Raw genomic sequence first — 15790 nt, forward strand, 5'->3', positions numbered from 1 at the left:
TGTCCATCGGAGAGATGATAAGAAGAAAATGTAACCAGCCAGTAGATCATCAAATATTTATTTGTAGTGCCAATAAGCTTTACTCAACATATGTACCGCAATCATCGATGCCAACAATCAGATATGTACCTTTTACAACAACACCAAAATACAATTAATACGTGTGCCATTGATATTCAGAATATAAATATAATATGTGTATAATCATAGGGATGAGTCTATGGAAAGGGCTGTTTCAATGTTAAATTTTGCAATTGATCAGCCAAATCCTCAAGGCCTTCTTCCTTAAGTCGGGAATTTACACGCAAGTAGAAAATCATCTCCAATTTTGCAGCAACACGTGCTTCAATCTCATGAATCGATCCCGTTAGTTCAATTGACTTTTCTAATGCTTCCAATCCCTTCTCTGCATTTCCTCTGATGGGAAAAGTACGCATTATAGTTAATTTAATCCTATTTTAGACCATGTATTTCGCTATCTGTGTAGCAATAAATAACATTACCTTAAAATTTCCATTTGGCCAATGTGATAGTACGCCAAGTTGTTGGGACCTTCAGTCTCGATGAAGCTGTCCATCTCTGCAAGTGCGTGATCCTCCTTCACTAGGTTTCCGTTTTCACCCAACCAATGACGAAAAATCACTGGAAATTAATTTTACAATTAACTTTGCGTGACAAGATTTATCAAATTATCCGCCAATATGCATTACGTACGTTTCTTAATTTTGAACACAGGGTCCTGAGGATTGCATGCAATGGCTTTATCAAATTGTTCATTGTACTCTGCTTGACGTTCATCTCCGCCTGCAGCCATTAGTGCCTGAAAACCATCATTCAATTTTAGAATAGCAACTCCACAACTCAGTGAGTTATACATATCGTCAATTTTTTAAATACCTGCCCAAACATTTCGTGACATTCTGCTGAATCAAATTCGTGCTCTAGTTTCTTCAGTTCCAAGTATGCATTATTTCTGACAGAGTCTTCGTTGGTAATTGTGAGTTGCAGCGTCCAAAAGAACGTCTTCATCATAATTGATGTCTCCGGAGCACAAAAGCGAATTCCCATTTCCAGCATGTCCAGCCCTTGTAATGGTACTGCACGATCCACAAGCAAAAGCGACCCGTGGTAATAGATGTCGGGATTCTCCACCCAAAGTTCTTCCGCCTTGCTATAATCTTCCGAAATGGTTTGTATGGTGTCGGATTTCGAGAAAGGGTGTCGAGTGTTGGTGTGTCTCATTGCAAGTTTTAAATATGCGGAGCTTTTCATCTTATTGCTGGCAAGAGGCGACTCCGTGACCTTTATAAAATCTTCAACGGTTTGCGATGAAAGCGTCCAAATGAAAGTCATTGTCCCACGAAGGAATCGAGCATTCAGAACATTTTCTTCTGACGCGTCTGGATTCTCGATTTCTTCGGTACAATGCTTGACGATTGCATCATATTTCTTCAATTTCAAATCTCGCAAAGCAGCCATGTATCCCCTTGCAGAGAAGGTATTTATTTGTTAGATTTCGTAATTTAATGTTAATTTAATGTATTCAGGGTTATAAATTTGAGGAGTAATACTTGAGATCGTCGGTTTTCCCTTGAGCAATCTGTTCGTCCACAGCAGATGGTTCCAATCCTTTCCAAATTCGCGACACTTGATCACCATTAAACATTCTGAGAAAGGCTTCAACTATGGTCACCGGAGGTGAGCAACTGGCATGATTAGCCAACACTTTTTGTGTTTCAACTTCGGCTAGTTTACACAACACAATATTACTTAATTTCTCATTACACAACAAAATAGAAAAAAAGAGATTTAATTTTTGCATTAGTTATCAAGCATACTTACTTTGACCCAACAGTATGTCAACCAATCTTTGCGAAGTTTCCATTTGGAAACCACCCGGCATAAATCCGTTCACACCAGTCACGGCAACTTTTTTTTGTTGGTCCTTAATCTCATCGACGACGACATCCACCAAATCGTCGAGCGCTTCTTGGTAGCGCCCAAGTTTGCACAGCAAGTTGCTTCGTCTCTTCAAAACTTTGATGTACTTATCCTTTAAAGTTATCGCTTCCGAATATGCCTTCACTGCCTCCTCCAAGTCGTTCTAAGCCAGCCAGTGTTCTATTGGTTTAATGTTCATATATACAGAATTATATTTTACATATTAGTTACCATTTTCTCGTGCGAAAGTCCAATGTTATGCAATAGAGCTGCCAGGTCATCCTTATTCTCGACGGAGTAGGCCTGGGCTGCCTTATACTTCGCAATTGCCTCCGTGTATCGTTCTTGTTTGAATAGATCGTTACCTGCGCCTTTCATTTCAAGAAACTCGGGACTGCTAGTTAGCAACTTTTTATTCAAAACAAAACACATTCATCTCGTCAGATAACTCAGCGTTAGGTATTAAAGGTATTTTACAATGACTATTTTGACTGAATTTGACTTGCCACATTTTCTTTGGGATCAGGAACAACGTCTCCTTGATCTCCCACAACGGCAGTTTCTAAATTCACTGGCGGACCTGACATTTTCTACAATCCTTTACAAAAATTCTCGAGAACGTTAAAAATGTGATTTAATTTGATTTAGAAATCAAAATGATTATTTGTTTATTCGTGAATCGGAAAAGCGAAGAATTTTAACATGCACGGCACCGGCGGCAGAGAAGCGAAAGCCCCATGACTACAATTACTTACGCAGCATCAGCTGCATGCGTGAAATGAAAGAGTCTCACGTTGAGTCACCTCAAATTTTTTTCTGCTTTTATTTTCAATTTATTTTCATTATTTCCGACAATCCAAAATCATCTTGACAGAAAGATGAAACTAACATCACATAAGAAAAAGTTTAGGCTGATTGTTAGCCCGATGAATACGTGTTGTCTCGTTCTTATGCACTTTGGGTTTATGATCACTCGAAATAATTTGTTTATTCTTTATCTCCATGTTGTCGATACCATTCATCGTAATCAAGGGCACTTGATTCATCCTCCAATGTTCCAGGGACCATACACGCCTCATACGCCAAACGATCATGTCCCTCTTCATTTGGTGTTTGGATGATGGTAGATGTGTCTTCGTGTGATATCTGGGATACCTGCCACGGGTCCTCCTTGTTGTCACACTTATCGGTTTGTTCGTCCATAATACCTTCCGTCTTAGCCGTGCATCCGCATGGACGACAGCTCGAGGTGCATTTATTTGATGTACTACCTTCATCCTCACAGCCACAGCATTGGTCTAAATTATTTACCTCAAGACCACCCACTAAACTTGGGTATCCGGTTGTGTCAGCATCAATACTTGATGGTAAAGGGCATTTGGACAATGGAAGTTTCCGTAGGTTTGGTGGTTTATATTTTCCTGGTGAGTTATACGGCCAAGCTGGGGGTTCTACGCTTAATTTGGGAGGGTGCAAGTCCACAGCACCTAATTTGCATAGTTCAAATACTAAACTCCGTTTCAAGTTACTTGAGTTCCCCGCCTAGAGTACATTAGCCGAATGAACCGAATTATCCTATTATTTTATACCAGTTATTTTTATTTTGGCGTTTAAATCATACGAAATCATACTAAATTGAATAATTTAAACGCCAAAATAAAAATAACTGGTATAAAATAATAGGATAATTCGGTTCATTCGGCTAATGTACTCTAGGCGGGGAACTCAAGTAACTTGAAACGGAGTTTAGATTGTATACATATAAATATTTAAATATTAAATATATCCTGCGTTTGTATTTTGAAATTAAGATTCACTTCACCCTTTTTTGACTGAAGACATGATTTTAACATTTTTCGGAAACTCGTACATTTTTTATCCTGGAAATCATACTGTTCGGAACAGTTCATGAAATTCTTAATTTCAACGCCACACCACTGTTTTCTTTTCTCTGAGGACGCTTCATACACAAATTGTATCGAGTGCATCAATATTGTGAGTTCATCTTCATCCAGTTTATCATGCATCATCATTGCCACGATCATCGCCTTCAGATTATTCTCCTGGCATTCGTTTGACGAGTAGTGCGGAGACATTTTAAAGTTGAGACCTCCAGAATTTGTTGCACCAAATACCTTTGCATAATTATTTTGTTGTATTAAATCATGAAACTAGGATTGGTTGTATTCTGAATTTGGTTATTACTCCAACCACTGATGACGTGTATCCGACATGTTGCACCAGACCTGGTCGTGGTTTCATGTTGATTGAATACAATCTCCGGACGATTGAGGAGAGACTATGTTTTAGCAAAATATATCTGGAGGAACTATCAGAACAAAATATAGTGCGGATGAACATTATTCCTGGAGACAGAATTATCATACAAAATGTAATTTGAGTTTAGTACATATTGGTTAGACTGACGGTTAAAGGATACGGTTACTACTGTGAAAGCAAAGTCAAATCAAAAATTGAATGAAGCAATCGGAAAATTAAAATGCTCAGCAGTTTCTCACTTCATTTAGGAGTGTTCATTCTCAAAAGATAATCGCTTACGTAACAATGTTGCCATGATGTCTCAAGGTACAAGTTATTTGCCTCGCTCCATCAACTTGGACCTCATTCCATCATGAATTCAATATGACATGATTTTGATGCACAAGCGGACATTTAGGAATACAAGTATGTGTAATTAATTCGAGGATTTACATTAGGCTGAAATTATGATCAATGAACCTTTAACTTGAATATTAGGGGAACTATAACGGGCGTGCTTGTTCCTGAATCAGACGCAGTAATGCAGCTAATCGTAGATCTTCTTGGAATTATTTTGATAGCCATGGCCTTAGTCTTCTTCTTTGCAACCGTTTGCGCATGCCTTGAGCTCGTGATGACGGTTGTGTCCTCATTTGTATTCGTGTTTTTCTGGGGGATTGACAGGATTCTGTCGCCGTTCGGATATCCTGACCCTTCGGTTATGATAGAATTGGAGCAAAATTCTGAGGACGAGTGGTATCGGTCCAGAGATCGTCGGAGGGGAGTAAACATTAGAAATTGGACACGATGGAGATTTACCCCATACTCATGATTTGTAATGTAAGATTTATATGCATTTATACTTATTCTAATAATAAAATGATTGTTATTTCTCGATATATTTGCTTTTATTTATACATTTTTGCACAATCCTGATCAGTATCTTTCGCCATAATATCCAACCAACACTGTTATTAACGACAACGTCCATCCAATTATTGATGAAGGAGCCAGGGAGTGGCCTTTTCCTTCTCCTTCTGTCTCAGAGCAATCCACAGATAAGATCATCCTTCCCAACTCATCTCGATGGGAAACATCCGCAGTATTTGCCACAAACAGATTTCTTAACGCCACTGATTTACAAGCGACATCGTTTCCACAAGGTTTGAATCGTGGTGAGTCATCTCCCTTGATATTTACTCTGGAAAATATTTTATAGTTTGTGGTTATTGACAAATTATGAAAATATTGTTGAATGGAATACATACACTTACTTTTGATATGCGAGAAACAACTCATCGTCGCAAACCATACGTTTGATGAAGTCATGCACCTCTTCTGGGACCATGCTGCTTACTTTGTAATGTGTTTGGGCATCCAGTATTTGAGAAAATACGGGTTCGTTCTTGGGATTGTCGTTGGACGCAGTCAAATTCAAAATCCATGTCTCATGGTTCACAATCTCCCAAGTGGACTCATTTCCACGCTCACCATCCGCATAAAATACATTGTACGCAGGGTTCATACCATCAGGGAGACCACTTCCGTCCACATAGCTGACACTTATTGGTCGATTAGTACCCTCTGCAAACGTAATTTTGTAGTTTTGATCATGCTCATGGCCGTACCATTGTCCTTTAATTATAGCTTCGTAGCGGCTTATAACACGATTAAATTGGTGGCTCCAGGTTGGCCAGCAATCGTATGAGCCTGGACTTATGTGTCCAATGATGAAAACCTTTTGACCAAATCTCTCTGCCAGATCCATGGTGTCTGCAAACCACTGAAGTTGGTTAAATGGATCGATCGGAGCAGTAGGAAGCCAAAAATTATCAATGTAGCAGAGGTTTGTATTCAGCACAACAATGCGTAAATTTCTATCTGCTTTTGACTGCACTGAATAGTAGCCATACTTTCGGAACAAGTTTACTTGGTTGACGGGAATAGAGTCTTCATACGGTCGAATTACGGCATCATACATCCAGGTCAGTGAAAAATTGCCCCATGCGGACTCTGGGGGGTAGAGGTTGCAAATGTCTGGCTCATGGTTGCCAATCAAAGGGTAAATTTCCACCGACGTGTCCTGGAACGTGTCCTTCAGCAACTGACTCACATGTTCCAAATGCATCCTATTTTCCTCCTGGCCATACTCCCACACATTGGAATGAATATAGTCTCCCGTTAGAAAAATAAAACGGGCATCCTAGAGAATCATGCCGTCAATAATAAGTTATATATGACTTTGGAACAAGCAGTACACATACAAAGTATATATTTTTTTAATACGTGATGGGTATCTCTGGCATGTTGATACATTGCTTCTAACCCTGCGGTTGGCAACGCGCATCCCAAGCTTCCAAATGTTTTGGCACCAAGAGTCTCATTTGCAGGCTCTCCATTTTCCACTCTGCAACAAGCAGGGAGGTCACAAACGGTATTCTTCCCTGGCGTATAATGCAAGTCCAGGTGGATATCCGTGAAGTGAATTATTTTGGAGAGTGCAACGGACTATTGAAAAGCAATGCATATTTCAGGTACATATTTACCAGCTAGTACTTATTAAATGAAAACACAATTACAGGAGGCGGTAATGGACGAGGCTTGATAAGGGGTTTTTCATTATTAAGTCGAATTTTCCAGCTTGTCAAATGTTCACTGACAGGAGTGCAACCTGGATTTAAAATTCCACAGAAATCGTCAAAATTCAAATCTGGCTTATCTCGGAAAATGTAGGTGGCGGGTTTCTAAAAAATATTGCAATTTTTTACAACAAATCTGTGAATATTACTGAAAATTACAAGTAGATATTTAAGTACTCACTGCATATTTTTCTACCGTTGGTTGACAAATGCGACGTGCCGGAGCAAGGTCGAGAGCTATGCAGGCCACAGTGATTAGTTGAATAAGAAGTTCTTCTGGAATTCCAGTCTGCAGAATTTCTTTCAGAAATGGCAAAGCTTGCGTACACACTTCACAGTCGACGAATGTCGCAAGAGATGATGGATTTTCAGAAGCAAATGGATTATTATAAGTCACTCCAGAAACTCTCCAGAACCATTTTTGAATGTGGGTTCTGTTTGTTTTAGTAAAATGAAAATCAGGAGAATAAATTATTTATAACGGTGTCCACGTATATGTTAAACGTTACTTACCGATATGGTTGGATAAATTTTATGACACGTTCTTGCAATGCAGAAAAGTCTTGTTCTTTCTCTGCTGCATTACTACTGCAAGCAAAAGCAATGAACAAGAAAACACAAGTATAAAGTAATTTCCGTATAATATTCATTTTCGGAGTATATGTTTTTTATTCAGTTCTCTCGTGTGAGGAATACTACGGAATAAATGGTCATCCTGATTGACGTGATGGAGTGATGATATTAATTACAATCATTGTGGTGAGTTGACAATTGATTGAGGGCGATCTCATTGAAACCTGATGACCCGATTAATCTTATGTTATCAATCATTATCGCTAAGTCAGACTCGGACAGAATCCTGAAAATAATACTGATGAAAAATAATTGGTCACTTTACGTAAATGAAGATGACAATCTCACTAATAAGTCGTGCGTATATTTTTGTTTACTGCTTTTAATAATAAATCAGTACAAAATGTTGTTTTCGATCTAAGAACTATTCCTTATCGGGTTTCGTCTCGCATGCCTTTCCTTCGCAAGAGGACGCACATTCTCCAGTTTCCTGGCAGTTGCAGTCGACACCACATCCGCAATTCTTGCCCCCCGTTGCTTTCTCCTTGCAGCCTTCCTTCTTAGCGCAGCCCTCCGCGTCCTTGCACTTTGCTCCACAAGCGGAAGCGTTTGCTAAAATTTATAATAATTTTGGTGAATAAAATTTCTTAATAAGTTGGCCTGTGTTATAAAATTGAGGTGCAACTCACATTCAACATCCGCCATTGTGGCAAATGTGTGTAAAAATCCGGGTAAAAATTCGCACCGGGCTGAAGGCAAGTTACTAATAAGTGATGAGGATGCGATTAAATTCATTCAGCAACTCTCACTCTACTGATTCATCCATCCGGATTTATTAAATCTGAAGCGAGAGGTGGTGTGCAAAATGTAAATCCAAAATAAAGTGACGTTTGCAGTGACCATGTAATTTTCATTCTGGAAATTTTACACATTAGATAACCTTGATGTTGGAGGAGGCAATAAAAGAATTTTAATATTTATACTACACGTCTCACCCATGATTTCAATTTCATGTCGCCCCGTCGTATCATAAATTATTCCATAATGAATAGATTTTCCACGATACGGCAATAAAAAAACGATATGACAATTTTCAATGTCACATTTAAATTCATGTTTATTACAGGTTAATTACCTAAATATGTATGCACAAATGATGGCATTGAATGAGTACTACATCCGTGTGTGCATTGCAATCTGGAAAATCCATTTAGCACAAACTAATTTATGATGCCACTAAAATGCATGATATGAAATATAAATGTATGCATGTATGTATGTACATATACATGCATACTTATGATATGAACACGGTTTGCGGTATAATTATTGAAATTATTTAATATTTAAAATATATATAATCAAAATCAGGGCATGAATGATTTTCTTCTGAACGTACTTATATCTATCAAAATTCGAATTGAATAAACTAACTATTATATAAAATGATATTATTTTTTGCAGAAATTAGAGACGTTTATGATTGAAATGAAGATGAAATATTTCATTAAAACTTACAATTCAGGGTATGCAATTTATTTCATATTTCAACTTTGTGTTACTGACAAATGGTTCAATACAACTCTACGGTAATTAACAGTATTACATGATGGAAGCTCCCACTACGGCCTGCACAGCTCGGATAGCGTTGAATACAGTCGGGGGAAAGAAAAGGTCGGCAAGAATTTTATTAATTATGTTTTTAATGGGACCTTCCAACATGGCAGCAACAATTCCTTTGATCAAATTCCCCAAGAATGAGGCGACCTTGCGTACATCGTATTTTAAAATACATTTTACCCCAAACATTTTTTAACCTCAATAGAAATATGGATTGGATTACTTACAATTTCCACCAAAAAGTTAAGAATGGCCCCCAATCCCTTGATATCGACCGACAACACTCCAGTGCTCCTAATGTCGAAAGTCTGCATGTGGACTGCCATACTGCTAAAGTCAACTGTTGAAGGGGATGCATTATTATCATACGCACAAGACTAATTAAAAAAATAATGCATATTATTGAGGTAAATTCTTGCCCCGGAGTGCCATAAGCAGTCGAACCCTGGACAACCCTCCATCGACTATTGCATGAGGACCCCTAAAATACGATATCAAACAAGCACATTACATAAGGGAATTTTTATGTATTTTTTGGATTGCATTAATTAAATTTGACTTACAAGTCCATGAACTGGGCAATCATTTCGTAATGCAACTACGAAGGAATGAAACAATAAGATGTCGGCTGAGGATATTTCATGAAACGTTTTTATTAAATTAATTATTTTACCGTCGCTTGGTTTACTCCGACTTCAGCACTGATCACGAGGTCTCCATTTTCCTAAAATTATTTCCATGTTATCGCATCTGTTTATGACTACAAATAAGTCCGTAAGTTAGTACTTCAACTTTAATGTCAGCCACACCGGTTCTATGCAATGTGTCCAAGTGGAGGAGGGTCCCATTGTACAAAGCTGCTTGACCTATGTGTCGTCAACGTCAAAGTATGCAGTATTGCAGTATTACAACAACGTAAATAATTATACTGCATGAATGTCAATGTCAACGTACCATGAAAAGTGATGCCTCCAATAACTTGTTCAAACTCTAGCACTTGGTCAGGCAGAGGAATGGCGTTCATCCCCGTTAGAAACATTTGCTCTCGAAGATTCGCCAAAACTTGGTCAAAGTAAGCAGATGCATCGGCCCTCGCTTGTTGGAGGGAGTCAGCATCAATGCTCTATACACAAATATTCAAAGCACCAAAATGTATGTTTAATCGATTTCTAATATGTATTTCAATTGTATTACGTTTCCCAAAAGTTGTGCAAGCGTATCCTTTGCAATCACTGAACCTTGTGCAAGGCCAATAATCGCCAACAACGTAAAGAAAACCTTCATGTTTGATTAATAACTGATGCGTCTTCTGAGTGACTTCACAAGAACAAGCTCAAACTATAAATAATTGTGGTTCTGGAAAATACAATGCAGAGGGATGAACGTGAACTTTAAACACTGCGTTGAAGCCAGTGTTTGAATGATAAGCAATCAAATATAATTTTCAACCACTTCAAAAACTTATTCCTTCCAAGCTGTAATTATGCCGAATTATGTTCGATGAGTACTATCGTACACACATGTCACCTGTTAATTGCTGAAAAATAGTTGAAGTGTTTGGTGTCAATACTTGGTTAATTATCTGTCGTCGTATGATAATCTGGATGAGACCACCTGAATTTACAAGGATGATATGATGCATAATGTAACATTAACAGTATCAATCTCGATTACATGTTTTTTTTTTATTTTGCATAACTGGTAAATGTCGGAATCATTATGTACATTGTTAATAATAATTAAATGATGTTATCTTAGAATGCCATAGCAGGCGTGCTTCCGCACCCTGGACCTGGATCTGGACCGGGTGGCTGAATGATTCCTCCAATTATATCAGCCAATAGAACGTCCTAATCACAAACATGCCACGTATGATAATTAAATGTGCGTTTTCAAGCCTCTACTTGAAATATGCAGGTAATAATACGTTTTCTTCTAGATTGACACCTCACCTTCAAACTAAAGTTGATAAAGTCAAGCATGACTCTCATCAAGGTGTCGTGAAGAATGGCTCGAACTTGATTGTAGACGGTGAGACCCATTTCATTTATGATTTGGTTCAAGACTTCGCCCAATTCGCCGCCTCCTAGCAATCCCTCGAATCTGATGGCCATTGTTTCCATCTCCATCGTAAAATCCAACTGCCTCATGTACAGAGAACCATTCAAACGGGCCCCAAGCTGACCTTGTCCGCTGATTTTAAAGTTCCCAAGGTCCAGAGAGAAGGGTCCATTTCCATAAATTGGAAATATTATTGCTGCCAATCCATCCACATTGTACAAACCTGGGGGCGAAAGACAGCAATTGTATAACAAGTGTCATATAGCAAATATGCAGGGTTTGTATTACCTCCGATGTGAAATGCCGGCATGTCCATGACCAACTGGACTGAAAGCGTTATAATGTTGCAAGAAAGACTTGTTACTTCCAACGTCCTCAACCCAGTGGAGTCAATGTTTCTTCAAATTAAAATTTGTATGTAAAAATTATATTTCCATATACAAAAGAAACGCGTTTATGTGGAACTTACGAAATATCCCCTCTCATCTTCAACAAGGCTGTGGTAATATTCAAGGGGAATCCTGGAATGAACAAGGGATCCAGAGGTGGAATTCCAAGACATTCATTTCCTTCCACAATGACATTCTTAAAATTGTTGATGATGGCCATGATAAAGTCGTCCAAGGCGTTTTGAACTCCTGGATTGGCCAGAGACCCGATAAGGGCTCCACCACCGAGAAATATTATAATCCCGAAAAACGCGACTCCCTTCATTTTAGTCGTTTAATGAATGATCAATGCCGAACAAAACTATATTCAAACTCAACAGCACGTTATTGCAGATTGTCACGCCAAAGGTTGACAAGTTTAGATTGAACAAAATGCTTACATGTCAAGTGGATACAACGGATTGCATACTTGTGTACAAGTTGTGATTTATCCTAAAAACTTGAGTAGCAAGCACGTCAAAAACATGTCAACATAATATATTTACATATGTATCAATACTCAGTGCAAAAGTTCAATAATCAGTCGAACTATTTATTTTAAAATTATAAAATGACATTGATAAGCCACTTATGAAATAATAATCTCCATCTGTTTAAATAATTATAAGTGTGCAATCATAAGTTAACATAAAAGAGGCATCATTCCCAGGAGATCTCCCAATTGGCTGACTTTTATGTCCTACACGGTACGATACGAAAATTTAAACAAATTCATAAGAACGTCTCAACACCATTAACCGATTGTTGGATACCTTTAAAATGCGATCAATGTCCTCCATGAGTTCTTTCCTAATGTCTTCGTGTACCAGAGGCTCTAAGCGATTAAACAACGCTGTGCCAAAATTGTTGAGGATCTGGTTCAGAATATCGCTTATGAGACCACTCCCATAAATCCCATCAAATTTTGCATAAATGTCCCCGATGGTCAACTTATAGTCAAAAGATGTGAGGTAAAAGTGACCATCCTTGTAACCAAGTTGGGTATAAATTGTGCATTTCGCATCCTCAGGTTTAAGGAGGAAGTCGCCTTGACCCGTGACTGGGAAAAAGGAAAATGCTTTCCCTTTTAGCGTGTAGTCTCCTAAAATTGAAATGAAGCTTTGATTTCAACATAACTGCATAAATTTTGAATGGAATTGTCACCTGTTATGAGCAAATTTGGTATTTCAATTGAAACATTAACACTCTTCTTGAGCAGCTTTGTGCTTATGTTGGTCACGTTGAAAGTGGACAGATTTTTTACCAACGCGTCTCTGCAAAATCAAATATTGTTGATAAAATTAAGTGAATTGCTTATACATACATGCATGACTACGACGATAAAAGTATGCAAATGTATACCGAATTTGTCCATAAGCCTTGAAACTGGGTTCACGGACATCAAAGTCGTACTTTGAAATGTTGAGTGGATCGAGTGGCGGAATTCCCATTGACGGTATGCCGTCATGCATATGAGATTGGATTTCTTTAATAATTTTTAAAACCAAGTCACTGATGGGGTCCATCAGGTCCAAAGAACAAGGCAGTTGGATCACCTCTCTTTCGTCAATCTCTCGTTCGTCCGTAGGAAAGTAATTGACGACTTTGTTAATAATTTAAATAAATAACACAATTACAAAATTTTGTAATAATTGTACCATGTTAATAAAAATATTTAATATATGTATTTTGTACCTCTTCCTGAAGAACATTGTGAGAATATCCCTTGCAATAATAAAATAATTAAAACTGTAGAATTTGGGAGAACCATTGTGAAATTTTTAGTACAATTTTGCAACTCCTGAATCGTATTTCTGATTGCTTTAAATTTTAATTTACTTAAATTGAGCAGGAAATTAATCCTACTCGACCAAAATCCGTCTAACTCTTGCTAGATTAGAAACTGGAGAATAACCATGCGTGTTTATGTTCAATGTCCAATTTATATCATGCTAGCCAAGCAAGCCATGATTACATTTCTTTATTTGGGTTAAGTTGATAAAATCATAGCTCGATATGAATGTAGTATACATACTTATTTCATGTACATTGTGCGACGTAAAATCATCCAATAGTGCGACTCTCATGGACAAACAATATTTTTATTACGCGTTCTTGGCTCACTGAATGAAACTCGACGACTAATGTCAAAAGCAGTGCGTATGTACATTCTTTGCATATATTAGCATGTATGTACATATGTATGTACCTAATTTCATTCATTCTAATCTTCTTCAATTTCCGTTTGAATTGGAATAATCTATTTCACCTACGAATGACTGATTGATAACTAATCAAGAATGGAAAGTTATTTATAATCTTTCTTAATTTATGTGCCCTTTCAATATGTGGTTAGTTTATGGGTTTGAAAGAATTATGAATTTGGGGGATTTCCAAATTTTACGATGATGCACATCAGTTTCCTTCCTTATTCTTTCTAAGTTTAGACATACGTTACATAGTAGGACACAAGCAAACAGATATAATTTCTTCAACAGTGTTATTTTGGTCTAACCACAACACCGAAATAGACATAATTCACTTATTAATGACTATTAAACATAAATACTGGGACCTAAACAAAAAATCATTTTTTAACCGTTTTCGCTCGTTCCAAGGCACTTTCGATAGAATCTCAACCAATACATTTTGAATATGTTCCCATCCTTCGTGAGAACTCATTTATATTTTTAAACACTTAATTGAGACCTGATTGAAGCAGTGATAAATCATGAGTACAATTTTGAACAATTACAACACTACCAAAAATGTGTTTGATAACTTACTGGCAGCATCACCCACCAATAACGCTTCAAATCATTGCATAAGAAAGTGGGCCTGGTTGCTGGACATGTCGGAAATTGAACCTGGGAACTCTGCAGTTCTCGGAGGAAATAAATTAGTCTTTTATGGAGTTCATTACACTGCGATTGTTTTTATCTTAATTTCTTTAACATCCTGCACATCAGTGATCATCAACGTTTTTCGGAATTCAAAAAATCGAAAAAATTGGGATTTTTCTGACCGGTTTCCGCTCTACTTGGCCATTTCAGATGGGCTATGGGGACTGTCAAACTTGTCCGGTGATCATGTCATACTTATAATTCGTCAGTTATTTCCTGAGAAGCACGTGGCCACTATGTTGGCCGTGAACGTCTTTTTCTTCTTTGCGTGAGTAAATAATAATTACAAATATATATAAAAATCATATTACAGCCCCATGGTCTTAACACATAAATAAATAGTCTCTAGAGTTAAATGCTAAAAAAATCTCTTGAAAACCAGGTACCAACAATTGATGAGTGCTGGCTTATCCCTCTACACCTACATGAAAGTTGTTCGACGCGTCTCTCTCGACTTGGGCCATTGGGAATGGAAACTGCACGCCATCGTCGTTGCTTTTGTGCTTTGCAACGTGGCCTTGTACTGCTACGTGGGAGCTTTAGGAAATGCTGGATTTTGGTGAGCGTTAAGAATAATCTACTCGGTTGTTCAATCTGGGGTTGAACTGACAATGTTTTATAACTTCAACAGGTTTCTAGCCGACCTGAATACAAACTGGGGGAAATTAATGGGAGTCAACATTTGCCTCACGTGCACCGTCCATGCCCTTCTCACATTAGTAGCATATAGAGCAATTCAAAAAGTGATTACCAATCAGAAACGCGTCGTGTCAACGCACATTCAACCACTCTCATCCTCCTTTGATATGGATCCCGACTGGTCAAAGCCGACTAACGGGGGCACGAGGCAAGCGTCCTCTCAATCTTGTAGGACCACAACCCATCGAAATAATAGCTGCCGAATCATTCAGCCAAGATACCATTCAACGGCTACAAATTGTCTCACGACCTTTGTCTACATTTCGATCTGCTTGTATTTTCCGTTCGCAGTAACAGCGTGGCTGTATTTGACCTTTGGCTTTTTCGGTTTTATTGAGCCAACTACTGCTTTCATCGTTGTGATTGCTGCCAACAGCGGAGGGTGGGTCAACATGTGGGGATACTTCCACAATAGAAAATTGAAGGAGATGCGAAGAAAAATTGTGGTAAATAATATAAAAGCCAATATTTTATCAAGTTCTAGCAGTTCCGTGTAGTAATTTTTATCGTGACGTGAGTCCACGGGAATAAAGAAAATACTATTTATACAACTTTGAATTATAAATACGTGATTATTCTAATCGTATATTTATTTGGCACACTGTTTCTCCTGAATCTTTCTCATTCTATCCTCCAGCTCTTCCTGAGACTGTAAACAATATGCAAC

The 15790-nt window shown here is 37.9% G+C and overlaps 6 protein-coding genes across 6 annotated transcripts; 1 reads left to right on the forward strand and 5 right to left on the reverse strand.

Annotated features, from left to right (window-relative positions):
* Positions 1-218: 218 nt before the first annotated feature.
* LOC110851963 lies at positions 219-2513 on the reverse strand. Its single transcript, XM_035853679.1, has 6 exons — positions 1843-2513; positions 1572-1746; positions 898-1486; positions 715-820; positions 504-642; positions 219-417 (listed from the first exon to the last, which is right to left on the reverse strand). The coding sequence occupies exons 1-6, from the start codon at positions 1901-1903 to the stop codon at positions 219-221; spliced, it is 1269 nt and encodes a 422-aa protein (XP_035709572.1). The 5' UTR covers positions 1904-2513.
* Positions 2514-5083: 2570 nt separating this feature from the next.
* On the reverse strand, positions 5084-8261 carry LOC110851964 (sphingomyelin phosphodiesterase). Its single transcript, XM_022099911.2, has 7 exons — positions 8102-8261; positions 7353-8024; positions 7021-7273; positions 6780-6944; positions 6487-6708; positions 5475-6403; positions 5084-5401 (listed from the first exon to the last, which is right to left on the reverse strand). Exons 2-7 carry the CDS (start codon positions 7487-7489, stop codon positions 5137-5139), a joined length of 1971 nt encoding a protein of 656 aa, XP_021955603.1. The 5' UTR covers positions 7490-8024; positions 8102-8261; the 3' UTR covers positions 5084-5136.
* Positions 8262-8926: 665 nt separating this feature from the next.
* Positions 8927-10554, reverse strand: LOC110852262. The gene is made up of 8 exons (XM_022100278.2): positions 10227-10554; positions 9987-10155; positions 9819-9898; positions 9706-9756; positions 9596-9630; positions 9452-9513; positions 9260-9372; positions 8927-9179 (listed from the first exon to the last, which is right to left on the reverse strand). The coding sequence occupies exons 1-8, from the start codon at positions 10314-10316 to the stop codon at positions 9015-9017; spliced, it is 765 nt and encodes a 254-aa protein (XP_021955970.1). The 5' UTR covers positions 10317-10554; the 3' UTR covers positions 8927-9014.
* A 142-nt stretch (positions 10555-10696) lies between these two features.
* LOC110852525 lies at positions 10697-11946 on the reverse strand. Its single transcript, XM_022100625.2, has 4 exons — positions 11563-11946; positions 11382-11491; positions 10985-11316; positions 10697-10882 (listed from the first exon to the last, which is right to left on the reverse strand). Exons 1-4 carry the CDS (start codon positions 11805-11807, stop codon positions 10787-10789), a joined length of 783 nt encoding a protein of 260 aa, XP_021956317.1. The 5' UTR covers positions 11808-11946; the 3' UTR covers positions 10697-10786.
* A 94-nt stretch (positions 11947-12040) lies between these two features.
* LOC110852524 lies at positions 12041-13462 on the reverse strand. Its single transcript, XM_022100624.2, has 5 exons — positions 13217-13462; positions 12884-13124; positions 12686-12795; positions 12295-12623; positions 12041-12221 (listed from the first exon to the last, which is right to left on the reverse strand). Exons 1-5 carry the CDS (start codon positions 13290-13292, stop codon positions 12165-12167), a joined length of 813 nt encoding a protein of 270 aa, XP_021956316.1. The 5' UTR covers positions 13293-13462; the 3' UTR covers positions 12041-12164.
* Positions 13463-13874: 412 nt separating this feature from the next.
* LOC118436130 lies at positions 13875-15688 on the forward strand. Its single transcript, XM_035853411.1, has 3 exons — positions 13875-14692; positions 14807-14983; positions 15056-15688. Exons 1-3 carry the CDS (start codon positions 14253-14255, stop codon positions 15618-15620), a joined length of 1182 nt encoding a protein of 393 aa, XP_035709304.1. The 5' UTR covers positions 13875-14252; the 3' UTR covers positions 15621-15688.
* Positions 15689-15790: the final 102 nt, after the last annotated feature.

The sequence above is a fragment of the Folsomia candida genome, unplaced genomic scaffold (genome assembly GCF_002217175.1).
Source record: "Folsomia candida strain VU population unplaced genomic scaffold, ASM221717v1 Fcan01_Sc007, whole genome shotgun sequence".
NCBI classification, from domain to species: Eukaryota; Metazoa; Arthropoda; class Collembola; order Entomobryomorpha; family Isotomidae; genus Folsomia; species Folsomia candida.